The sequence below is a fragment of the Oncorhynchus masou genome, chromosome 28, assembly GCF_036934945.1.
Source record: "Oncorhynchus masou masou isolate Uvic2021 chromosome 28, UVic_Omas_1.1, whole genome shotgun sequence".
Classification (NCBI taxonomy): Eukaryota; Metazoa; Chordata; class Actinopteri; order Salmoniformes; family Salmonidae; genus Oncorhynchus; species Oncorhynchus masou.
The window spans coordinates 13,265,307-13,293,090 of record NC_088239.1 but is presented as its reverse complement, the minus strand read 5'-3'; the positions used below and the strand labels follow the sequence as shown (position 1 = coordinate 13,293,090).

Genomic DNA, 27,784 nt, shown 5'->3' with positions numbered 1-27,784 from the left:
TTTTTGGTTACTACATGATTCCATATGTGTTATTTCCTAGTTTCGATGTCTAAACTATTATTCTACAATGTAGAAAATAGTAAAAATAAAGAAAAACCCTTGAATGAGTAGGCGTGCCCAAACTTTTGACTGGTACTGTAATTCTGTAACATGCTCTGTCCTCTGTTCTGTAACGGTTCTATACAGTTTTCTACCACTATGCAACACTGCAAGGGCTGGAGAACTCAAACTCAGAAAGAGAAAGAGATATTGTTGGAACGGGGGGGGGGATTCTGTGCCCTTGTAGTCACTTCGGTAAAGTTGATTTTACCACTCTGCCATTTATCTAACCTCTAACCCCTTACCTTAACGTCGATATGAAACCACATGAACTCAACACCATTATTGACACAGTAATGTTAATGCAGTATTCCTTATCTTCACATTCCTCATCCTCATTCTGTGGATTCCAGACTGTGACCTTAATGAGCTGTTTCTATTTCTAGTGGTTTCTAGAGGCCTGGACACCCTGGACAACAGCCAAACACAAAGGGCTTTTGTCTTCCATGTTGGTGTGTTCTGTATGATTGTCACGCCTTGGTCTTAGTATTTTGTGTTTTAGTTAATTAGTTGGTCAGGCCAGGGTGTGACATGGGTTTATGTTATTGTATTTCGTATTGGGGTTTTGTAGTTATTGGGATTGCGGCTGAGTAGGGGTGTTGCATAGGTTTGGCTGCCTGAGGCGGTTCTCAATCAGAGTCAGGTGATTCTCGTTGTCTCTGATTGGGAACCGTATTTAGGTAGCCTGGGTTTCACTTTGTATTTCGTGGGTGATTGTTCCTGTCTCTGTGTAGTGTTCACCAGATAGGCTATAATTAGTTTTCACATTCCGTTTGTTGTTTTGTATTTATTTAAGTTATTGCATGTATCGCTATCTTCTATATTAAAGACATGAGTAACCACCACGCTGCATTTCGGTCCGACTCTCTTTCAAAAAACGAAGAACACCGTTACAGAATCACCCACCACACACGGACCGAGCAGCGTGTTAACAGGCAGCGACAGCAGGAGCAGCGAAGGGAGGTCGTTGTGGACAGCAGAAGCATGGAGTATACGACGTGGGATGAAATAGACAGGTGGGCGGTCGACCCAGAGAGAGTGCCGGAGCCCGCCTGGGATTCGCTGGAGCAGTGCGAAGAGGGCTATAGGAGAATGGAGTTGGAGAGGCAATCACGACGGCGCAGAGGAAAGCCCGTGAGTCAGCCCCAAAAATTTATTGGGGGGGGCTCAGAGGGAGAGTGGCTGAGTCAGAAGACAGACCTGAGCCAACTCTCCCTGTTTATCGTGAGGAGCCAAGGAGGAGACCAGAACCGGTGTTGGAGGTGAGCGAAGCAGAGACTGTGAAGGAGTTAATGGGGAAATTGGAGGAGAGAGTAATGAGGGAGTTGCTAGCTTGGTGCTTTAGGTACAAGATTCGTCCGACAGAGCGTGTCGGGGATTTAATGGCACCTGGGTCAGCGCTCCATACTAGTCCTGAGGTGCGTGTTAGTCGGCTGGTGAAAAATGTGCCAGCATCACGCACTAGGCCTCCTGTGTACCTACCTAGCCTTGCACGTCCTGTGCCAGTCCTGCTCTCAGGCTCTCCAGTACACCTTCACGGTCCAGTCCATCCTGTGCCACCTTCACACACCAGTTCTCCGGTGGCAGCTCCCCGCACCAGGCTTCCTGTGCGTGTCCTCGATCCAGTACCACCAGTTCCAGTACCACGCACCAGGCCTTCAGTGCGCCTCGCCTGTTCAGCGCAGCCAGCGCTTTCTCCCTCTCCTGCGCTGTCGGAGTCTCCTGCCTATTCAGCGCTTCTAGAGCCTTCCTCCTCTACAGCGCTGCTGGACTCTCCTGTCTGTTCAGCGCTATCAGAGTCTTTCTCCTCTCCTGCGCTACCGGAGTCTCCCGCCTGTTCAACGCTTCTAGAGCCTTCCTCCTCTACAGCGCTGCCGGAGCATCCTGCCTGTTCGGAGAAGCCAGAGCTGCCAGTCTGCATGAAGCAGCCAGAGCTCCCAGTCTGCAAGGAGCTGCCAGTCTGCAAGGAGCTGTCAGCCTGCATGGAGCAGTCAGAGCTGTCAGCCTGCATGGAGCAGTCAGAGCTGTCAGTCTGCATGGAGCAGCCAGAGCTGCCAGTCTGCATGGAGCAGCCAGAGCTGCCAGTCTGCATGGAGCGGCCAGAGCTGTCAGTCTGCTTGGAGCAGCCAGAGCTGCCAGTCTGCATGGAGCTGTCAGTCTGCATGGAGCTGCCAGTCTGCATGGAGCTGCCAGTCTGCATGGAGCTGCCAGTCTGCATGGAGATGCCAGTCTGCAAGGAGCTGCCAGTCTGCAAGGAGCTGCCAGTCGGCAAGGAGCTGCCAAAGCTGTTAGTCTGCATGGAACAGTCAGAGCTGTCAGTCTGCAAGAAGCCGCCAGAGCTGTCAATCTGCATGGAGCAGCCAGAGCCGCCAGTCAGCATGGAGCAGCCAGAGCCGTCAGTCAGCATGAAGCAGCCAGAGCCGTCAGTCTGCCAGGATCCGCCAGTCAGCCAGACTCTTCCAGATCTGCCAGTCAACCAGACTCTTCCAGATCTGCCAGTCAACCAGACTCTTCCAGATCTGCCAGTCAGCCAGACTCTTCCAGATCTGCCAGTCAGCCAGACTCTTCCAGATCTGCCAGTCAGCCAGACTCTTCCAGATCTGCCAGTCAGCCAGACTCTTCCAGATCTGCCAGTCAGCCAGACTCTTCCAGATCTGCCAGTCAGCCAGACTCTTCCAGATCTGCCAGTCAGCCAGACTCTTCCAGATCTGCCAGTCAGCCAGTCTCTTCCAGATCCGCTAGTCAACCAGACTCTTGCAGATCCGCTAGTCAACCAGACTCTTCCAGATCCGCTAGTCAACCAGATTCTTCCAGATCCGCCAGTCAACCAGTCTCTTCCAGATCTGCCAGTCAACCAGAATCTTCCAGATCTGCTAGTCAACCAGAATCTTCCAGATCCTCCAGCCAGCCAGGATCTACCGGAGCCTGCTACCTGCCTGAGCTTCATCTCAGTACTGGGCTTCCTCTCAGTACTGGGCTTTCTCTCAGTGCTGGGCTGCCCCTCAGTTCCGAGCTGCCCCTCAGTCCCGAGCTGCCCCTCAGTCCCGAGCTGCCCCTCAGTCCCGAGCTGCCCCTCAGTCCCGAGCTGCCCCTCAGTTCTGAGCTTCCCCTCAGTCCCGAGCTTCCCCTCAGTCCCGAGCTTCCCCTCAGTCCCGAGCTGCCCCTCAGTCACGAGCTGCTCCTCAGTTCAGTGGGGTTCTGGGTGAGGACTATTAGGCCATGGTCGGCGGCGAGGGTGGATTATCCCAGGACGCGAAGGGGAGGAACTATGACATTTATGGAGTGGGGTCCACGTCCCTAGCCGGAACCGCCACCATGGACAGACGCCCACACGGACCCTTCCTATGGTTTTGAGGTGCGTCCGGGAGTCCGCACCTTAGGGGGGGTTCTGTCACGCCTTGGTCTTAGTATTTTGTGTTTTAGTTAATTAGTTGGTCAGGCCAGGGTGTGACATGGGTTTATGTTATTGTATTTCGTATTGGGGTTTTGTAGTTATTGGGATTGCGGCTGAGTAGGGGTGTTGCATAGGTTTGGCTGCCTGAGGCGGTTTTCAATCAGAGTCAGGTGATTCTCGTTGTCTCTGATTGGGAACCGTATTTAGGTAGCCTGGGTTTCACTTTGTATTTTGTGGGTGATTGTTCCTGTCTCTGTGTAGTGTTCACCAGATAGGCTGTAATTAGTTTTCACGTTCCGTTTGTTGTTTTGTATTTATTTAAGTTATTGCATGTATCGCTATCTTCTATATTAAAGACATGAGTAACCACCACGCTGCATTTCGGTCCGACTCTCTTTCAACAAACGAAGAACGCCGTTACAATGATGGGGCGGCATGTAGCCTCGTGGTAGGAGCATTGGGCCAGTAACCGAAAGGTTGCTAGAACGAATCCCCGAGCTGACAAGGTATTAATATGTCATTCTGCCTCTAAACAAGGCAGTTAACCCACTGTTCCTAGGCTGTCACTAAAAATACGAATTTGTTTTTAACTAGCTTGCCTAGGTACATTTTCAAATGAAGCTGCTAGCATGCTAGCTAGTCACTGCATGTATCCACTAGCAAGTCAGTCTGCCGTGTGTGGCTGGTCATTTTTCATGTTAGCAGTTGTGGAAAAAGTACCCGATGATCATACTTGAGTAAAAGTAAAGATACCTTAATAGAAAATGTCACGCCCTGTCCATAGAGAGCCCTTGGTTCTCTATGGTGTAGTAGGTCAGGGTGTGACTAGGGGGTGTTCTCGGTGATATAGTTCTATGTTGTTGCTCTTGGTATGGTTCCCAATTAGAGGCAGCTGATGTTCGTTGTCTCTAATTGGGGATCATAATTAAGGCTTCCCTGTTCCAATCTGCTTTGTGGGAGATTGTTTTTGAGTTAGTGCATGTAGAACCTCAGTGCTGCACGGTCGTTCTTTGTGTCTTGGTTTGTTTTAAGTTTCACTAAAATAAAGATGTGGAACGCCAATCACGCTGCGCCTTGGTCCGTCTCTCCACACGATCGTGACAGAAAATGACTCAAGTTGAGGTGAAAGTCACCCAGTAAAATACTACTTGAGTAAAAGTCTTAAAGTATTTGGATTTAAATATACTCAAGTATCAAAAGTAAAAGTACAAATAATTTAAAATGTCTTATATTAAGCAAACCAGACGGCACAATGTGTTTATTTTATATACGGATAGCCAGGATAGCCAAGCACTTGCGTTTAGTGGGTCTACCAGATCAGAGGCAGTAGAGATGACTATGGATGTTCTCTTGATAAAGGTGTGAATTTGACCATTTTCCTGTCTAAATGTAACGAGTACTTTTGGGTGTCAGGGAAAATGTATGGGGTAAAAAGTACATTATTTTCTTTAAGAGTGTAGTGGAGTAAAAGTTGCCAAAAATATAAATAGTAAAGTACAGATACACCCAAAAACTACTTAAGTAGTACTTCAAAGTATTTATACTTAGGCACTTTACACCACTGGTAGCAATTACAGCTGTAAGTCTTTCTGGGTAAGTCTCTAAGAGCTTTCCACAACTGGATTGTACAACATTTGTCCATTATTATTTTCAAAATAACTTCACCCTGCTCAAAGGGATAATCATATATTTACCCATCTACCAATAGGGGCCCTTCTTTACTGGGCGTTGGAAAACCTTCCTGGTCTTTGTGGTTAAATCTGTGTTTGAAATTCACTGCTTAACTGAGGGACATGACAGATAATTGTATTTGTGGGGTACAGAGATGGGGTCGTCATTCAAAACTCATATTAAACACTATTATTGCACACAGAGTGAGTCCATGCAACTTATTATGTGACTTGTTAAGCACATGTGTACCCCTGAACTGATTTAGGATTGCCATAACAAAAGGGTTGAATACTTATTGACTCAAGACATTTCAGCTTTTCATTTTTAATAAATGTGTAATAATTTTGAAGAACATAATTCCACTTTGACATTATTGGGTATTGTGTGTAGGCCAATGACAAAAAGTATGTATTTAATAAATTCTAAATTCAGTCTGTAACACCTTCTGAAGGCACTGTATATATTACCATTAGTATATTACCAAGTGTATTCACACCTTCTGAAGGCACTGTATATATTACCATTAGTATATTACCAAGTGTATTCACACCTTCTGAAGGCACTGTATATATTACCATTAGTATATTACCAAGTCTATTCACACCTTCTGAAGGCACTGTATATATTACCATTAGTATATTACCAAGTGTATTCACACCTTCTGAAGGCACTGTATATATTACCATTAGTATATTACCAAGTGTATTCACACCTTCTGAAGGCACAGTATATATTACCATTAGTATATTACCAAGTGTATTCACACCTTCTGAAGGCACAGTATATATTACCATTAGTATATTACCAAGTGTATTCACACCTTCTGAAGGCACAGTATATATTACCATTAGTATATTACCAAGTGTATTCACACCTTCTGAAGGCACTGTATATATTACCATTAGTATATTACCAAGTGTATTCACACCTTCTTGCTACCAGTCACTTTTTTTAGCCCTGTTTATATGTAAGCCTATATTCACCTATGACACATACAGTGACACTCCTGCACACACACACTCACTAACACACACACTCACTAACACTAACACCCACACACACTCACTAACACACACACATCCACCCACCACTTATGCTGCTGCCATACTGTTTATTATTATTATTGTTATTAATCTTGCTACCAGTCACTTTCTCCTAATCCCTGGCTACATGTACATATCTAACTCTATACTCCAGTATCCCTGGCTACATGTACATATCTAACTCTATACTCCAGTATCCCTGGCTACATGCACATATCTACCTCTATACTCCAGTATCACTGGCTACATGTACATATCTACCTCTATACTCCAGTATCCCTGGCTACATGTACATATCTACCTCTATACTCCAGTATCCCTGGCTACATGCACATATCTACCTCTATACTCCAGTATCCCTGACAACATGTACATATCTACCTCTATACTCCAGTATCCCTGGCTACATGTACATATCTACCTCTATACTCCAGTATCCCTGACAACATGTACATATCTACCTCTATACTCCAGTATCCCTGACAACATGTACATATCTACCTCTATACTCCAGTATCCCTGGCTACATGTACATATCTACCTTTATACTCCAGTATCCCTGGCTACATGTACATATCTACCTCTATACTCCAGTATCCATGGCTACATGTACATATCTACCTCTATACTCCAGTATCCCTGACAACATGTACATATCTACCTCTATACTCCAGGATCCCTGGCTACATGCACATATCTACCTCTATACTCCAGTATCCCTGGCTACATGTACATATCTACCTCTATACTCCAGTATCCCTGGCTACATGTACATATCTACCTCTATACTCCAGTATCCCTGACAACATGTACATATCTACCTCTATACTCCAGTATCCCTGACAACATGTACATATCTACCTCTATACTCCAGTATCCCTGGCTACATGTACATATCTACCTCTATACTCCAGTATCCCTGGCTACATGCACATATCTACCTCTATACTCCAGTATCCCTGGCTACATGTACATATCTACCTCTATACTCTAGTATCCCTGACAACATGTACATATCTACCTCTATACTCTAGTATCCCTGGCAACATGTACATATCTACCTCTATACTCCACATTGTACATTTGGTACTGGCACTGACCCTACTGTAGCGTCCTCTTTTATTTCTTATTTCTCGTGGTTTTAATTTTAATTAATTATAATATTTTTATATTGAATACTGCATTGTTGGGTAGGGCAAGTTAAGCTATTCACTGTACTTGTGCATGTAACAAATAAAACATTGTCCCCCTCTCTCCTCATTGTTCCTTCCTCTCTGTCTCCCTCTCTCCTCATTGTTCCTTTCTCTCTGTCCCCCTCTCTTCTCATTGTTCCTTTCTCTCTGTCCCCCTCTCTCCTCATTGTTCCTTTCTCTCTGTCCCCCTCTCTCACTGTCCTTTTCTCTCTGTACCCCTCTCTCACTGTCTTTCTCTCTGTCCCCCTCTCTCTCTCACTGTCCTTTTCTTTATTTTCTCTGTCCCATCTTTGTCCCACTCTCTCTCTCTCTTATTTCTCGTGGTTTTAATTTTAATTAATTATAATATTTTTATATTGAATACTGCATTGTTGGGTAGGGCAAGTTAAGCTTTTCACTGTACTTGTGCATGTAACAAATAAAACGTTGTCCCCCTCTCTCCTCAATGTTCCTTTCTCTCTGTCCCCCTCTCTCCTCATTGTTCCTTTCTCTCTGTCCCCCTCTCTCCTCATTGTTCCTTTCTCTCTGTCCCCCTCTCTCCTCATTGTTCCTTTCTCTCTGTCCCCCTCTCTTCTCATTGTTCCTTTCTCTCTGTCCCCCTCTCTCCTCATTGTTCCTTTCTCTCTGTCCCCCTCTCTCCTCATTGTTCCTTTCTCTCTGTCCCCTTCTCTCCTCATTGTTCCTTTCTCTCTGTCCCCCTCTCTCCTCATTGTTCCTTTCTCTCTGTCCCCCTCTCTCCTCATTGTTCCTTTCTCTCTGTCCCCTCTCTCCTCATTGTTCCTTTCTCTCTGTCCCCCTCTCTCCTCATTGTTCCTTTCTCTCTGTCTCCCTCTCTCATCATTGTTCCTTTCTCTCTGTCCCCCTCTCTCCTCATTGTTCCTTTCTCTCTGTCCCCCTCTCTCCTCATTGTTCCTTTCTCTCTGTCCCCCTCTCTCACTGTCTTTTTCTCTCTGTCCCCCTCTCTCTCACTGTCCTTTTCTCTGTGCCGCCTCTCTCACTGTATTTCTCTCTGTCCCCCTCTCTCTCACTGTCTTTCTCTCTGTCCCCCTCTCTCACTGTCCTTTTCTCTCTGTCCCCCTCTCTCACTGTCCTTTTCTCTGTCCCCCTCTCTCACTGTCTTTTTCTCTCTGTCCCCCTCTCTCTCACTGTCTTTCTCTCTGTCCCCCTCTCTCTCACTGTCTTTCTCTCTGTCCCGTTCTCTCTCACTGTCTTTTTCTCTCTGTCCCACCCTCTCTCACTCTCTTTTTCTTTCTGTCCCGCTCTCTCACTGTCTTTCTTTCTGTCCCCCTCTCTCACTGTCTTTCTCTCTGTCCCCCTCTCTCACTGTCTTTTTCTCTCTGTCCCCCTCTCTCACTGTCTTTTTCTCTCTGTCCCCCTCTCTCACTGTCCTTTTCTCTCTGTCCCCCTCTCTTACTGTCCTTTTCTCTCTGTCCCCCTTTCTCACTGTCCTTTTCTCTCTGTCCCCCTTTCTCACTGTCTTTTTCTCTCTGTCCCCCTCTCTCACTGTCATTTTCTCTCTGTCCCCCTCTCTCACTGTCCTTTTCTCTCTGTCCCCCTCTCTCACTGTCTTTCTCTCTGTCCCCCTCTCTCACTGTCTTTCTCTCTGTCCCCTCTATCACTGTCTTTTTCTCTCTGTCCCCCTCTCTCTCACTGTCCTTTTCTCTCTGTCCCCCTCTCTCACTGTCCTTTTCTCTCTGTCCCCCTCTCACTGTCCTTTTCTCTCTGTCCCCCTCTCTCACTGTCTTTTTCTCTCTGTCCCCCTCTCTCACTGTCCTTTTCTCTCTGTCCCCCTCTCTCACTGTCCTTTTCTCTCTGTCCCCCTCTCTCACTGTCTTTCTCTCTGTCCCCCTCTCTCTCTCACTGTCCTTTTCTTTATTTTCTCTGTCCCATCTTTGTCCCACTCTCTCATTCCATTTATCTCTTTCACTTTACTCTATCTATCATTGGCCTGTTTCTATGAACTGCACGTTTTGCACAGACTGTTCATGCCTTATAAGAAATCCTGTCACGCCCTGACCATAGAGAGCCATTGTTTCTCTGTGGTGTAGTAGGTCAGGACGTGACTTGGGGGTGATCTAGTATATCTATGTCTATGTTGTGTTCTAGTTTCTTTTTCTATGTTGGTGTTTTGTATAATTCCCAATTAGAGGCAGCTGGTAATCGTTGTCTCTAATTGGGGATCATATTTAAGTAGTTATTTCCCCACCTGTGTTTATGGGATCTTGTTTATGTGTAGTTGCCTGTGAGCAGTCTATTGTCTTCACGTTTCGTTCATTCTTTATTGTTTTGTGCGTTTCAGTTAATAAACATCTGGAAACCTTATTGCGCTGCACCTTGGTCCGACGAACGTGACAAATCCCAAATAATGAACTATCATACACTTAATTATATGTGCGTTGATGAGATGTTAACTATTAAACAGATTTGATGTACCTGTCTATTATTGATCTATTTCTTCTTTTTTGAACCAAGTGAGTCAGTTGATGACCTGGCCAGAGGCAACACATTGCAATGAAGAACTCTGTCTTTCTGTCTGTCTAAAGAACATGATTTGTTGGAGTTGTTCTTCCCAGGGGTGAACAGATCAACAAGTATCCCCTCAAGACCTGTATAATCAGCCCGGATCTCTTCCACTCTCCGCCTCTTGTCTGCCTGCCCAGTTCGACAGATGAATCATTACTATCTGAATGAATCCAGTTTACATAACTCTGACTGGGGACAAAACATGATGAACACCTGCTCTTTCCATGACATAGACTGACCAGGTGAATCCAGGTGAAAGCTACGATCCCTTAATGATGTCACCTGTTAAATCTACTTCAATCAGTGGAGATGAAGGATAGGAGACAGGTTAAAGGAGGATTTTTAAGCCTTGAGACATGGATTGTGTATGTGTGCCATTCAGAGGGTGAATAGGCAAGACAATATTTAAGTGCCTTTGAACGGGGTATGGTAGTAGGTACCAGGCAACACCGGTTTGAGTGTGTCAAGAACCGCTGTGCTGCTGGGTTTTTCAACATGGGCCAGCATCCGTGTGGAACGCTTCCGACACCCTGTAGTCCATGCCCCGAAGAATTGAGGCTGTTCTGAGGGTAAAAGGGGGTGCAAGTCAATATTAGGAGGGTGTTCCTAATGTTTTGTACACTTAGTGTAAATGCATGACCCACAGACGCATATGTCCAACCAGTGTGGACTGCAGATGTTCACAGTGAACCAGTACTTCCTATCAGCTCTCACAGTCATTTCAGAATCAGACATTCGTCCATGTTTCTCAAATGTCAAATTTCGGTGTGTTTAAGGTTAGGTTTAAGTTCAGGCATTAAGTCTAATTCTTAAGGTGAGGCATTAACTCTGCATGGTTATTTTAAGGGTTAATGTTTGGGATAGGCTTAAAACCAAAATATCAAAAGCAACTTTCTATTACTGAATTCGAACTTGCAAACTTTGAAATCAGAGACAGATGTTTACGCCCATCCAAAACACAGAAACCTACTTTTTAAAATTTATTTTTTTACCTTTATTTAACCTGGCAAGTCAGTTAAGAACAAATTCTTATTTTCAATAATGGCCTGGGAACCTTCCGGTTACTAGTCCAACGCTCTAACCACTAGGCTACCCTGCCGCCCCAAGATAAGAGCGCTCACTGTTGCTCCTAGTGGCCGGTTTCCACGTTATCTCGTGATGTCCTCAGACATGGATGGATGTTGAATACTGACTTGTAAATAAAAGAGAGCTGCACACTCTTGGAGCTCAGATGCAAAAATTTAATACCAACGTTTTGACACGTTGGTATTACATTTTTGCATCTGAGCTCCAAGAGTGTGCGGCTCTCTTTTATTTTCAAGTTTCTACTCCGCTAGCCAGCACCTCGTCTTAATAGGTGTGCGTTTCTTTTTCTTCTAGAATACTGACTTGTACCACAGGTGACCTAGCTGACATGGATGGATGTTGAATACTGACTTGTACCACAGGTGACCTAGCAGCGTACTAGACTCTCCCCCCTACTAGCTCTGACTTTGCTGATAGCTACTTTACTGAAGAAAAATGTACTTACTGTGATATGGGGTTATGACTAAAATGTCAAATGTAAAAATGTAGTAGTTGACTTATTCACACACACACTCCTGTTACAGTCACTCTTCCAGAATGCTGGAAATGTCCCTCTCCTTGTGTGTGTATGACTAAAAACAGACTTTAAGTGTTCCTCCCTGTTTAACCCATAACATTTGAAGTCGTTGGGGAGGAGGGGGGCAGTTTCCTGATCTTTCCTGTGTCTCTCAACTATAGGGCAGACACTTCAGAACAAACATCTTTATTTGTTTTTTTTTTTTGTTTTTTGGGGGGGGGCTATTTGTTGTTCCATGGTGTTTATCTGTTAGTCAGTGAGTTCGTCTGTGCTATTAGCAGTCAGGCCAGATTCATTGTTTCATCAAATAACATTTGTTATCTTATAAAAAATATATATCTAAATCAAATAGGTAAATGGTCCTTGGTATGACCTTTTTAAAACAATTCTATATGTCAGCAGGTTAATGCTGCTTCAATGATGCACAACAGTGAACACCAGTTTGTCATGTGCATATCACACACTCAAATCTTCACTAGAATTAGTTTTGCAGTCAGGAATTGAGAATACTCTTCAGCGTATAAGACACACAGTTTAAAAAAGTTGAGCGATGATGATGATGATGATGATGGTGGTGATGCTGTTACTGCTGAGGATGATATTAATGATGATGAGGAGGATCTTGATGATGAAATATATAAGCTATATGTGTGGAGATGCAGCAGGAGACACAAAGAGATAAGAAGACAAAGGAAATTATCAGTTTCATGGAACTTTAGACTGAAGATACAATTAACCTTTCATGTGGAGGAGGGAGCTTTTTCATAACTGTCCCACACACGCGTGCATGTGACATTGTGGGCGTCCCTGTTTTCAGGAGACCCGCCCTCTGCTCGAGCAGCTAGACCACTCCCGTGAGCGCGAGACTAACCCTTTTCCGGGGCGCCTTGCATTCTCTCGCTGTGTGTGGGTATACAGTGTGTACGCAGCTGTGCTCTCTTGCGGAGTGTGTTTTTTTCACCATCCTCCGGTGGAGGGGGTCCGTGCAACCGAATACAGCATGTAGGACCTGGATCACCTCGGTGTCTCAAGACGCGTTCCCCCGGGATCAAACGGAAAAACGGATTATATTACCCATTGTTTATGGACTATTATTAACGGACGTCAGCAGGGATATAACGTGGGATTTTAACAGCTGGATAAGGGAGGGGAAAGGGGGGTTTGTCCTCGGTAAATGAGCGGAGAGGAAGCTTCCATTTTGAGAGAATCATGGCGAGCGACTCCCCGGCCCGGAGTCTGGATGAGATAGACCTGTCAGCACTACGGGTAAAGCGCGCGCGTGTGTGATAAAATGGGCACTGTATGAATGAGACGTTTTCTCGAGCACTTACCCCATCCCCCGTTAACGACTGCCTCTTTGCACCGACTGTGTGGTTGTGGTTGGCGTCTTCGATCCGTCGTTACCTGCCATGCATCCGCTGATCAGATCATTGATTTAGATCAACCGATGTATGCTGGGGTTTCAGCTCCCTCCCACGCGCGTTACAACCTCAGAAAGCCTTTTTCTCGCAACAACTGGAACGTGATGTAATGAAACCCTGGGTCTGTGTTTGTGTCGAATAGGCCCCTCTCTGTCTGTGTTTGTGTCTAATAGGCCCCTCTGTCTGTGTTTGTGGCAGATGTTAAACTGTCTGTAGCGCTGCATCACACACAGTTGAATTATATTAGAGAACAGCAGAAACTGGTTATGTGATGTTTGTGAGGTCAGTGACCTCACAGCACTCTGATGTGTGTGCGTCCTCTAGGACAGGAATACCCAACGAGGTCCGGAGCCTGGTGCTTTTCTGTTCCACCTGATCATTAATTGCACCCACCTGGTGTCCCAGGTCTAAATCGGTCCCTGTTTAGACGGGAGCAACGAAAAGCAGTGGGATTGGCTTCGAGATCGAGTTCAGTTTGAGGGCTCTAAGACAGTTGTCACCCCCCCCCCCCCCCCCCCCCCACACACACACACACACAAGCAAAGGAAATGTAAGACCACTGTTCTTTGTGCTGTGTGTTTTGACAGCCTCTGTAGTCTTACATAGTCATTACAGCCAGGTCGTTACGCAACAGGATCTTACCAGCAGCAGCAGGCTCAAGCCCCAACATTACAGGCAGAAGCGGCTGTGTGTGTGTCTGTATGTATGTGTGTTAGATTACATTCTTGTCACATGGCTGTGAATGATCGTGCTATGCAAACACACATACATACACATTTGCGGTATCTGGATGGTAGAAATCTGGCACGTCCAACATCACGTTGGCTCATTCATCCTCTCTCTCGAGAAATGGAGTTAAACAATTTGCAGCTTCTCAGCTCTTCCCTCTCTCTCTCTAATAGATGTATGACAGTTATTACCTCCACTGCTGGCCTCTTGAGCTTTTGTCCAGATCCGCGGTGCGACTGGAAATGAGGTCACCTCGATGCAGAGAGCTGGGGAGCAGCACACTGTCCATGGGGGAGGATTTCCTTTTCCTGTCTCCCCTCGCTTCCCCTAATCAAATCACATTTTATTGGTCACATACACATGGTTAGCAGATGTTAATGCGAGTGTATCGAAATGCTTTTGCTTCAAGTTCCGACCATTGCGGTAATATCTAACAAGTAATCTAACCTAACAATTTCACAATAACTACCTTACAAGTGTAAAGGAATGAATAAGAATATGTACATAGAAATATATGAATGAGCGATGGCCGAACGGCATAGGCAAGATGCAGTAGATGGTATAGAGTACAGTATATACGTATGAGATGAGTAATGAAGGGTATGTAAACATTATATAAAGTGGCATTGTTTAAAGTGGCTAGTGATACATTTATTACATCAATTTTTTCATTATTGAAGTGGCTGGAGTTGAGTCAGTATGTTGGCAGCAGCCACTCAATGTTAGTGGTAGCTGTTGTAACAGTCTGATGGCCTTGAGATAGAAGCTGTTTTTCAGTCTCTCGGTCCCTGCTTTGATGCACCTGTACTGACCTCGCCTTCTGGATGATAGCGGGGTGAACAGGCAGTGGCTCGGCTGGTTGTTGTCCTTGATGATCTTTTTGGCCTTCCTGTGACATCGGGTGGTGTAGGTGTCCTGGAGGGCCGGTAGTTTGCCCCCAGTGATGCGTTGTGCAGACCTCACTACCCTCTGGAGAGCCTTACGGTTGTGACCAGGGATCCTCAACTAGATCCAGCTGCGGGACCATTTTTTAAAACATTTTTCTTGAGCGGATGTTCGGGCTGGCGGGACATAATTACAAATAATTTTGTAGACTGCAAATTGGCCGCAAGAAGCCCAAACCGATATTTGACTAAAACATCATTTCAAACCTTACTTACATTTGTATACGATTAGGTCTCTCTATTATGCGTGGGAATACTTGTGAAAATATGACAAATAAAAATCACTTGGAGTTGATTTCCTGTTTTTTTTTATGACCGACATTGAAATTCAACACACAACTTGGTGGCCAAATAAAAACATAACCACCCATGGCCCAAATTCACCCCGTGGGCCACCAGGTCTGGACCCCAGCTAGGGCTATACCGGTATTAATGCACGGACCAGTTTGAGTTTTACTTAACTTTATAGAAGGTAATTTGAATGTTTGGTTTGTTAAATGTTATAAGTTGGGTATAATGTCCTTTTTTAGAGTTTACTTTCGCTACTTGAGTCATCTCTCGCTCCATGCTGCTTTCCACACATAACTAGCCCCGCCCCTGTCACTCAAGGAGCTCATTTGTTTTTCCTCGACCAAAGACACTTGTGGGGATGCACTGATATGACATTTTTGGCCGATATCCGATATTTTCCTTGCCAAAAAAACGGATACAGATAACCAATATTTAAAAAATGTAGTGCCCTTTTTAAGCATTCTTGTACAGTTAAGTAGTTGAAACACGCACTGACCAAAAAGTTATTTTGTTGGCATTTACATATGTTCCATTATGAGTAAAACATAATCAAATCCTATTTCTTCCACTTACATCCCTTACGTTTTTATTTGTAATAATGACAATTACAACAATACTGAATTAACACTTATTTTAACTTAATATAAAACATCAATAAAATCAATTTAGCCTCAAATAAATAATGAAACATGTTCAATTTGGTTTAAATAATGCAAAAACAAAGTGTTGGAGAAGAAAGTAATATGTGCCATGTAAAATATGTGCCATGTAAAAAAGCTAACGTTTAAGTTTCTTGCTCAGAACATGAGAACATATTAAAGCTGGTGGTTCATTTTAACACGAGACTTCAATATTCTAGGGTAAGATGTTTTAGGTTGTAGTTATTATAGGAATTCTAGGACTATTTTTCTCTATACCATTTGTATTCCATATACCTTTGACTATTGGATGTTCTTATAGGCACTTTAGTATTGCCAGTGTAACAGTATAGTTTCCGTCCCTCTCCTCGCCCCTACCTGGGCTCGAACCTTGCGGAGCAAGGGGAACAACTACTCCAAATCTAAAAGCGAGTGACGTTTGAAACAATTAGCACACACCCAGCTAACTAGCTAGCCATTTCACATTGGTTACATCAGCCATTAGGCTGATAGGCTTGAAGTCATAAACAGTACTGTGCTTGCGACGAGCTGCTGGCAAAATGCATGAAAGTGCTGTTTGAATGAATGATTACGGGCCTGCTGCTGCTCAGTCAGACTGCTCTATCAAATCAGACTTAATTATACCATAATAACACACAGAAAAATGAGCCTTTGGTCATTAATATGATCGAATCCGGAAACTATCATTTCGAAAACAAAACGTTTATTATTTCAGTGAAATACGGAACTGTTCGGTATTTTATCTAACGGGTGGAATCCCTAAGTCTAAATATTCTTGTTACATTGCACAACCTTCAATGTTATGTCATAATTTCATACAATTCTGGCAAATTAGTTGGCAATGAGCCAGGCAGCCCAAACTGTTGCATATACCCTGACTCTGCGTGCAATGAGCCAGGCAGCCCAAACTGTTGCATATACCCTGACTCTGCGTGAAATGAGCCAGGCAGCCCAAACTGTTGCATATACCCTGACTCTGCGTGCATTGAGCCAGGCAGCCCAAACGGTTGCATATACCCTGACTCTGCGTGCAATGAGCCAGGCAGCCCAAACTGTTGCATATACCCTGACTCTGCGTGCAATGAGCCAGGCAGCCCAAACTGTTGCATATACCCTGACTCTGTGTGCAATGAACGCAAGAGAAATTACAATTTCACCTGGTTAATATTGCCTGCTAACCTGGATCAGTAGTTATAACTAGTGATTATGATTGATTGATTGTTTTTTAAGAGATAAGTTTAATGCTAGCTAGCAATTTACCTTGTCTTCTACTGCATTCGCGTAACAGGCAGTCTCCTCGTGGAGTGCAATGGTTAGAGCGTTGGACTACTTAACTGTGCGGTTGCAAGATTGGAACCCTGAGCTGACAAGGTGAAAATTTGTTGTTCTGCCCCTGAACAAGGCAGCAAACCCACAGTTCCTAGGTCTTCATTGAAAATAAGAATGTGTTCTTAACTGACTTGCCTAGTTAAATAAAAGGTATACATTATTATTATTATTTTTTTAAATGTAAAAAGAATCTGAAATCGGTGCCCAAAAATACCAATTTCCGATTGTTATGAAAACTTCAAATCGGCCCTAATTAATCGGTCGACCTCTAGTAGCGATGCTTCGTGGGAGGCAGTCGTTGATGTGTGCAGAGGGTCCGTGGTTCGAGCGCGGAGAGGGACGGAAGCTATACTGTTACACTAACATTTCACGTAAACTCTGTTTCTTGTCTGCATCGAAGTAGCGGTCCTTGTACCTAACATCGAGCATGTTGGCCACACAGTAAAGAGGCACAGAGAGAATGCCACCAAATCTCTTGTTCACAGCCTCTACTAAAGAACTTTTCCAAGTTTACCACATGGTCTGTGTGGGCAGTTTTGTTGAGCAGGAGTTTCAATGCCATGACAGAGGGTATCACGTCTGCTGTTTTGTTGAGCAGGAGTTTCAATGCCATGACAGAGGGTATCACGTCTGCTGTTTTGTTGAGCAGGAGTTTCAATGCCATGATAGAGGGTATCAAGTCTGCTGTTTTGTTGAGCAGGTGTTTCAATGCCATGACAGAGGGTATCAAGTCTGCTGTTTTGTTGAGCAGGTGTTTCAATGCCATGACAGAGGGTATCAAGTCTGCTGTTTTGTTGAGCAGGTGTTTCAATGCCATGACAGAGGGTATCAAGTCTGCTGTTTTGTTGAGCAGGTGTTTCAATGCCATGACAGAGGGTATCAAGTCTGCTGTTTTGTTGAGCAGGTGTTTCAATGCCATGACAGAGGGTATCAAGTCTGCTGTTTTGTTGAGCAGGTGTTTCAATGCCATGACAGAGGGTATCAAGTCTGCTGTTTTGTTGAGCAGGTGTTTCAATGCCATGACAGAGGGTATCACGTCTGCTGTTTTGTTGAGCAGGAGTTTCAATGCCATGATAGAGGGTATCAAGTCTGCTGTTTTGTTGAGCAGGTGTTTCAATGCCATGACAGAGGGTATCAAGTCTGCTGTTTTGTTGAGCAGGAGTTTCAATGCCATGATAGAGGGTATCAAGTCTGCTGTTTTGTTGAGCAGGAGTTTCAATGCCATGACAGAGGGTATCACGTCTGCTGTTTTGTTGAGCAGGAGTTTCAATGCCATGATAGAGGGTATCAAGTCTGCTGTTTTGTTGAGCAGGTGTTTCAATGCCATGACAGAGGGTATCAAGTCTGCTGTTTTGTTGAGCAGGTGTTTCAATGCCATGACAGAGGGTATCAAGTCTGCTGTTTTGTTGAGCAGGTGTTTCAATGCCATGACAGAGGGTATCAAGTCTGCTGTTTTGTTGAGCAGGTGTTTCAATGCCATGACAGAGGGTATCAAGTCTGCTGTTTTGTTGAGCAGGAGTTTCAATGCCATGACAGAGGGTATCAAGTCTGCTGTTTTGTTGAGCAGGAGTTTCAATGCCATGACAGAGGGTATCAAGTCTGCTGTTTTGTTGAGCAGGTGTTTCAATGCCATGACAGAGGGTATCACGTCTGCTGCAGACACAGTTGACGAGCTTATTTCTCCAGTCAGTTTTTCGAATGGAGCTTGGACTGTGTTCATGGTTTCAATGAGAGTCCACTGGTTTGTACTGATTGTTACAGGTAACTCATAGTCGGCTGCGTACACACCAAGCACTCGTTTTTGTTCCAGCAGGCTCTCCATCATATAAAAAGTACTGTTCCATCTGGTGGAAATGTCTTTTCGTTTTCACTCCAAGCTGCTCCTCTATTGCTTGCAAGCGGCTGTATGCTAGCTGTGTGTTTTAAAATGACCCACTAACTTCCTACCTGTTGCCACTGTGTCAGATATGCACGGCAAACTGACGACTCCGCATTCTTCCAAAGCCTTTGTCATGTTACGTGCATTATCACGTAGCACAGCGTGTACTTTGTTCTTGTGGATTTTCGAAGTTTCAAACATGTTCTCAAATGCCATTGAAATGGCAGCAGTGGTATGAGAACCAGCATATTCTTTTTATTTTATTTATTTAAAAAATAATTGTACCCCCTTTTTCTCCCCAATTTCGCGGTATCCAATTGTTAGTAATTACTATCTTGTCTCATCGCTACAACTCCCGTATGGGCTCGGGAGAGACGAAGGTCGAAAGCCATGCGTCCTCTGAAACACAACCCAACCAAGCCGCAATGCTTCTTAACACAGCGCGCATCCAACCCGGAAGCCAGCCGCACCAATGAGTCGGAGGAAACACCGTGCACCTGGCGACCTTGGTTAGCGTGCACTGCGCCCGGCCCGCCACAGGAGTCGCTGTTGTGCGATGAGACAAGGATATCCCTACCGGCCAAATCCTCCCTAACCCGGACGACGCTGGGCCAATTGTGCGTCGCCCCACGGACCTCCCGGTCCCGGGCGGCTGCGACAGAGCCTGGGAGCGTACCCAGAGTCTCTGGTGGCACAGCTAGCACTGCAGTGCCCTAGACCACTGCGCCACCGTGAGGCCAAGAACCAGCACATTCTTGAGCATGCAATACGGCTTAACAAGATATTGTGCATCCCTAATGACAACGATGCTGTTTTCACTTTGCTTCTTAATATAAATCCATTTTGTGTTCTGTAGTTACACAATTAGTTTGTTTCTTACATCTGCAAACAGCTAAGTTGTCTTTTCTAAGCAAGTTGGGCAGCAGCGGTATGAGTCAGATGATATGTAATTAGCTATACAGCCTGATAATATCAGTGATGGTGTAGAGCTAAATCAGCATGTTGTTTGTGCAACAGTACCTTCTAAATCAAAGAGGATTATGCAAAGCATGAATATGTTACCTAAATGAAGTACACTAAAAAGTATGTGGACACCCCTTCAAATTAGTGGATTCTTCTATTTCGGCCACAAACGTTGCTGACAGGTGTATACAATTGAGCACACAGCCATGCAAACTCTAAAGACAAACATTGTCAGTTGAATGGCCTTACTGAAGAGCTCAGTGATTTTCAACGTGGCACCGTCATAGGCTGCCACTTTTCCAACAAGTCAGTTCGTCAAATTTCTTCCCTGCTGGAGCTGCCTGGTCTACTGTAAGTGCTGTAATTGTGAAGTGGAAACATCTAGCAGCAACAACGGCTCAGCCGTGAAGTGGTAGTCCACACAAGCTGACAGAACAGAACCACCGAGTGCTGAAGCGCATACCTCACTACCGAGTACCAAACTGCTCCTGGAAGCAACAACAAGAGCTGTTCGTCTGGAGCTTCATGAAATGGTCTGGGGCTGTTTTTCATGGTTTGGGCCCCAATTTTAACACTACAGCATCCAATTACTTTTTAGACAATTCTGTGCTTCCAAATTTGTGGCAACAGTTTGGGGAAGGCCCTTTCCTGTTTCAGCATGACAATTACCCCATGCACAAAGCCAGGTCCAAGCAGAAATTATTTGTTGAGATCGTTGTGGAAGAACTTAACTGTCCTGCACAGAGCCCTGACCTCAACCCCATTGAACAACTTTGGGATGAATTGGAATGCAGACTGCTAGCCTAAAGGCCTTTTCGCCCAACATCAGTGCCTGACCTCACTAATGCTCTTGTGGCTGAATGGAAGCAATGTTCCAACATCTAGTGGAAAGCCTTCCCAGAAGAGTGAAGGCTGTTATAGAAGCAAAAAGGGGACCAACTCCATATTAATGCCTATGATTTTTGAAATTACATGTTCGATGAGCAGGTGTCCACATACGTTTGGTCATGGAGTGTAGCTAAGAGAAAACATTCAATGTAGGTAAAGTTTATAGGGTCCCCTAGGAAACATTTATCAACACTTTGGTTCCTACCCTGTCACAATAACTTCTCTCTGGCATTTTAATTAATGCAACATTGTATTCAAAGTGCCCACTTATATATATTTTTTACCTATATTTAACTAGGCAAGTCAGTTAACCTGTTGCGTTGCGCAATCCCGGATCCGGGATTCTATTTATAGCCTCAAGCTCATTAGCATAACGCAACGTTAACTATTCATGAAAATCGCAAATGAAATGAAATAAATATATTTGCTCTCAAGCTTAGACTTTTGTTAACAACACTGTCATCTCAGATTTTCAAAATATGCTTTTCAACCATAGCTAAACAAGCATTTGTGTAAGAGTATTGATTGCTAACATAGCTATAAGCCTAGAATTCAGCCAGCAACATTTTCACAAAAACAAGAAAATAATTCAAATAAAATCATTTACCTTTGAAGAACTTCAGATGTTTTCAACGAGGAGACTCTCAGTTAGATAGCAAATGTTCAGTTTTTCAAAAAAATCTTATTTGTGTAGGACAAATCGCTCCGTTTTGTTCACGTTTGGCTATGAAAAAAACCTGTATACAGTTATAGCCTCAAGCTCATTAGCATAATGTAACGTTAACGATTTCTGAAAATCGCAAATAAAATGAAAATAATGCGCCTGCTCTAAAGCTTAGCATTTTCTTAACAACACTGTCATCTCAGATTTTCAAAATATGCTTTTGAACCATCGCTATTCACTAATTTGTGTAAGAGTATGCTAAGCTAGCTTAGCATTTTGAGTAGCATTTAGCATGCAACATTTTCACAAAAACCAGATAACCAGATAACCAAATAAATAAAATCATTTACCTTTGAAGAGCTTCGGATGTTTTCAATGAGGAGACTCTCAGTTACATAGCAAATGTTCAGTTTTTCCTGAAAGCATCTTTGTGTAGGAGAAATCGCTCCGTTTTGTACATCACATTTGGCTACCGAAACGAACCGAAAATTCAGTCACAAACAACGTCAAACTTTTTCCGAATTAACTCCATAATATCGACCGAAACATGGCAAACGTTGTTTGGAATCAATCCTCAAGGTGTTTTTTCACATATCTCTTCATTGATATATCGTTCGTGGAAGCCTGCTTTCTTCTCTGAATTCCATGGAAAAATACTTGCAGCTGAGGTTTGCGCACCAATTTCGGCGCAGGACACCGGGCGGACACCTGGTAAATGTGGTCTCTTATGGTCAATCTTCCAATGATATGCCTACAAATACGTCACAATGCTGCAGACACCTTGGGGAAACGACAGAAAGGGCAGACTCATTCCTCTCGCATTCACAGCCATATAAGGAGACAATGGAAAACGGAGCCTCAAAAATCCTGCTCATTTCCTGGATGCCGTTTCATCTTGGTTTTGCCTGTAGCTCACGTTCTAGGGCACGCACAGAAAATATCTTTGCAGTTCTGGAAACGTCAGAGTGTTTTCTTTCCAAAGCTACCAATTATATGCATAGTCGAGCATCTTTTTGTGACAAAATATTGCGCTTAAAACGGGAACGTCTTTTTATCCAAAAATGATATAGCGCCCCTAGAGTTTCAAGAGGTTAAGAACAAATTCTTATTTACAATGACGGCCTAGGAGCAGTGGGTTAACTGCCTTGTTCAGGGGCAGAACAACAGGTTTTTACCTTGTCAGCTTCGGGATTTGAACTAGCAACCTTTCGGTTACTGGGCCAACACTAGCCACTAGGCTACCTGCTGCCCCTAACTATAGAATTAGAATAATCATTCTATTTCCATGATTCCAACAGTTTTGCTGTCAAAATTGGAATTGCAACATTTGGTTAAAAATAAGGCCTAGATTGTTTATCCATATGGTGCAGCCCTATGTGGCAGGGTGAAAATCATCTCAATGAGTGCAGGAAATGCAGAAATTGATGAAAATGCTGAAAATTGTTTTGGGTTGAAGTCTAATTAAACAGCATGAAACAATCAGAATGGAGAAAGACTCATTGAAATCACATAGAATGGATGTGTTGCCACCCTGGGATCACTCACTACCCATAAAGTACCTTAGGATCACTCACTACTCATAAAGTACCTTAGGATCATTTACTACTCATAAAGTACCTTAGGATCACTCACTACTCATAAAGTACCTTAGGATCACTCAATACTCATAAAGTACCTTAGGATCACTCACTACTCATAAAGTACCTTAGGATCACTCACTACCCATAAAGTACCTTAGGATCACTCACTACCCATAAAGCAAATGTAGAACATTTATTATTCAAATACATTTAATACAGTCAAATAACGTCATACTGTCCAATTTAAAAAAAACAAAAAAAACTGATATGATATTTTGGCCATATCGCCCTGCCCCACACACACACACACACACACACACACACACACACACACACACACACACACACACACACACACACACACACACACACACACACACACACACACACACACACACACACACACACACACACACAGAGAGAGAGAGCGCTGAGGGGATCAATAAATGAGGGGGTCAATACATTCATCAACTTCGAGACACCATAACTTGAGTGGTATAGGACAAGAAAATTAGCACAATATTCATATTGATATTTACACAGACATACGCACACAAACCCATGACCCAATGCTTCCCCCTCTCTCTCGCGCTCTCACTCTCACACACACACGTTAAAAGATATGGATGTGCGTGGTGGTGCTAGTTGAAGGGGAGAGTGTGTGGTGGGTCTCCGCCTGTCTCTATAGCAGTGTTCTAGGTTTAAAAGTGCTTTTGGTCGACCTTGAATAAAAAATAACTTATATTTTTTTGCAATTATCCTATGGAAGCATGTGGCTTATTTCAACTCCAGTATTCCCTACTCACTCACTCTCTCACTCACTCACTCACTCACTCACTCACTCACACGTTCTATGGAGTCAGTGTACCTCTATACATCTCTGTCCTACTGTGTGTTTGCTCGTATACACTTGTGTGTGTGTAGAGGGGGATCAGATTCCAGAGGGTCTGAATTCTTGAGAAAATACTTTCAATGCTTGACTAACTGCTCTCTCTTTCTCCCCTCTCTCTATTTGTCTCTCTCTCCATTTCTCTCTCCATTTCTCTCTCTCTCTCTATTTCTCTCTCTATTTCTCTCTCTATTTCTCTCTCTATTTCTCTCTCTCTCTCTCTCTCTCTCTCTATTTCTCTCTCTCTATTTCTCTCTCTCTCTCTCTATTTCTCTCTCTCTATTTCTCTCTCTCTCTCTCTATTTTCTCTCTCTCTCTCTCTCTCTCTCTCTCTCTCTTTCTCTCTCTCTTTGTATTTCTCCCTCTCTCTATTTCTCTCTCTCTCTCTCTCTCTCTCTCTCTCTCTCTCTCTATTTCTCTCTCTCTCTCTCTATTTCTCTCTCTCTCTCTCCCTCTCTCTATTTCTCTCTCCCTATTTCTATTTCTCTCTCCCTATTTCTATTTCTCTCTCCCTATTTCTATTTCTCTTTCCAGGACCCAGCTGGTATATTTGAACTAGTGGAGTTGGTGGGAAATGGAACCTATGGTCAGGTCTACAAGGTAAGACACACCCCTCACCACACACTCAACCTTTCAGACAGGAGTGTGCCTGATGACTCCTCCCACATGAGCTCTGATCAACCAAAAACAGGCAGGTCAGCTCTGTCACCTTCCCTTGAACTGTAACGAGTTGACAATGAGAGGAGAGAGTTGATGACTTTTATTTTGACATGTATTTTTTAAACTTCAGGGCACAGTCCAGAAACAACCCCTGGCCCCTAAATCCAGGCACTTGTCAGCTAGTATTTCATACCTATTCAATATACATTAAGGGTAAAACATTTCCACAGTGACAGAATGACGCTGAGACTTCTATTCCTCACTTTAAAATGTATGCCAAACAAAACACATTGATTGCAAAGTTAAACAAGCCATATAACTCTATGCAGAAAGACTACTTTGAACAATTTCCACAAAGTTTCACAAAAAAAAACAAATTTACTCAAAGAACAGTGCAGATGTAAAGTTTGGTAACAGAATGATTGTAAAATCACCCTGAGCTTTTAATGTGACCATGTTTTCCAAAAACGGTTAAATATCTACTCCGAATTAAGATCACAAGATTTTCGCAGAAAGAATGGGGTGTCAGCTACGACATGACACCTTGAGTTAGAAAAACATATATTTTGGTTATAGAACATCAGTAAGGGAAGTGGATTAACATTCTGTAAGATAATGACGCAGCGAATAACATCATGGGTCCCTGAACTGCGCAGAAATGCATCATTATGTATGTCATCCTGTCTATCCTGACTAGCAAAGGTAGACAAATGTAATATCCTTTCTTGCATGTTTGGGTATTATTCACACAAACAAGGAATTATTCTAAGTGTGGGCATCACAGTATAGTTTAGTAAAGTACAGTAGAGTTCATTACAATACAGTACATTGTACTGTAGTGTACTGAACTATACTCTACTTACCTATACTGTACTGTAAATCTACTGTACTCTTCTGTACTGGGGAGTGTGCTTTCCAAACTTGTGAAACAGACGTCTATGATTGGTTCAGATTTGAACTGACGAAATTCTATGGACGTCCGGTGTTGTTCGGTGCTCAGTGGGTGATTGGGCGGCAGTGCTTAATTTGAGCCAGATACTGCCGGTAAATCTTTGTTTTCGAACTGTTTAATTTGGCCAGATCCGGTATCTGACATGGCATGGAACATTTTATTTTAACTTTTTGCAATGTAAAACTTCAAATGAAAGAGATCAAAGTTCATTCGAGTTGTCTCTAAATTGTTAATTATTCTGTCCCCATAATGTGAAAAAGTTGATTTCTAGCTTATTCTACAATGTAGAAAATAGTAAATATAAAGAAAAACCATTGAATGAGTAGGTGTTCTAAAACTTTTGACCGGTAGTGTATATAATTTATTTTCCTTATAGAATCAGGATTCTGTAGTCTTACGTCAGAATTAGATGTTCATCCACAATATTTCATAAACTGACTGAGGGAAAATCAATTCTGAAAAACGAAATATGTTGATATTAGTTGGCCCCCCCCCCCCCCCCCCCCCCCATTTCTGCGAGGACTTGCTTCCATTCAACCATGAGCATTAGTGAGTTCGGGCACTAATGATGGGTGATTCCAATTCATCCCAAAGGTGTTCGATAGGGTTGAGGTCAGGGCTCTGTGCAGGCCAGTCAAGTTCTTCCACACCGATGTCGACATATCATTTCTGTATGGGCCTCGCTTTGTGCACTGTGGCATTGTCATGCTGAAACAGGAAAGGGCCTTCCCCAAACTGTTGCCACAAAGTTGGAAACACAGAATTATCTAGAATGTCATTGTATGCTGTAGTGTTAACATTTCCCTTCACTGGAACTAAGGGGCCTGAACCATAAAAAATAGCCCCAGGCCATTATCCCTCCTCCACCAAACTTTACAGTTGGCACTATACATTGGGGCAGGTAGCATTCTCCTGGCGTCTGCCAAACCCAGATTCATCAGTTGGACTGCCAGATGGTGATGTGTGATTCATCACTCCAGAGAACGGCATTTCCACTGCTCCAATGGCGGCGAGCTTTACACCACTCCAACCGATGCTTGCCATTGCACATGATGATCTTAGGCTTGTGTGCGACTGCCCGGCCATGGAAACCCATTTCATGAATCCCCTACAAACAGTTATTGTGCTAATGTTCCTTCCAGGGGCAGTTTGGAACTCGGTAGTGAGTGTTGCAACCAAGGACAGCAGATTTTTACGCGCCCATTCTGTGAGCTTATGTGGCCTACCACTTCGTGGCTGAGCCATTGTTGCTCCTAGACATTTTCCCTTCTCAACAGCACTTACAGTTGACAGTTGACCGGGGCAGCTCTAACAGGACAGAAATTTGACGAACTGACTTGTTGGAAAGGTGGTATTGAAGGTATGAAGGTGCCACGTTGAAAGTCACTAAGCTCTTCAGTAAGCCCGTTCTACTGCCAGTGTTTGTCTATGGAAATTGCATGGCTGTGTGCTCGATTGTCAGCAATCAGTGTGACTGAAATAGCCATATCCTCTCATTTGAAAGCATGTCCACATACCTTTGTATATATAGTGTAGCTAGGTATGTAAGTTAGGCTAACCAACTAACAAGCCTATTGAAAACACCAGGGGTTGGAGTTGGGGGTTGTTTTTGGATAAGGCTCAGGTTCATGTGGTGGCAGTGAACTCTCTCTGCCAGTGACTTGACAAGGGACTGTGCAGGGAGTCAGACAGCGATAGGTGGTTAGTGTGAAGATGTTGGCTTGTTTGTTTCCATGTTATCTAGCTTTTAACTAGAAGAGTGTTGTTTTGTAGGCCTCATAGCCCCTTCTATCTCTCTCTCTCTCTGAGTGGCGTGTGGGGTCTTGTCAGTAGGGAAGCAGGTAACTGTACTCACGGGGGTTCAGGAATGCGAGGAATATATATATATACACATACATACATACACACACACACACAATGTAGGAAGGATGTTTGTCTCTTGTTTCCATGACATGATATATACTGACCAGGTGAAAGCTATGATCCCTCACTTGTTAAAAACACTTCAATAAGTGTAGATGAAGTGGAGGAAACAGATTAAAGAAAGATTTTAAAGCCTTGCGACATAGATTGTGTATGTGTTCCATTGAGGGTGAATGAGCAAGATGAAAGACGTGTGCCGTTGAACGGGGTAGGGTAGTAGGTGCCAGGCGCACCGGTTTGCGTGTCAAACTGAAACGCTGCTGTTTTTTTCACGCTCAACAGTTTCCCCATGTGGGTCAAGAATGGCCCACCATCCAAAGGACACCCAGCCAACTTGACACAACTGTGGGAAGCACTGGGGTCAACATGGGCCACACTTTCGACACCTTGTAGAATCAATGTCCCGACAAATTGAGGCTGTTCTGAGGGTGAAAGGAGGTGCAACTCAATATTAGGAAGGTGTTCTTAATGTTTTGTAGACTCAGTG

General features: G+C 43.8%; 1 protein-coding gene across 6 annotated transcripts in view; it reads left to right on the top strand.

The window, feature by feature from the left end:
* Positions 1-12,418: 12,418 nt before the first annotated feature.
* The window catches only part of LOC135517181 (TRAF2 and NCK-interacting protein kinase-like), a 67,427-nt gene continuing 52,061 nt past the window's right edge, over positions 12,419-27,784 (top strand). For all 6 annotated transcript variants that reach the window (XM_064941261.1, XM_064941259.1, XM_064941260.1 and 3 more), the window contains exons 1-2: positions 12,419-12,792; positions 24,297-24,362. In XM_064941261.1, coding sequence (XP_064797333.1) covers positions 12,736-12,792; positions 24,297-24,362 — 123 coding nt within the window. In that variant the 5' untranslated portion in view covers positions 12,419-12,735. The remainder of the gene's footprint in view (positions 12,793-24,296; positions 24,363-27,784) is intronic.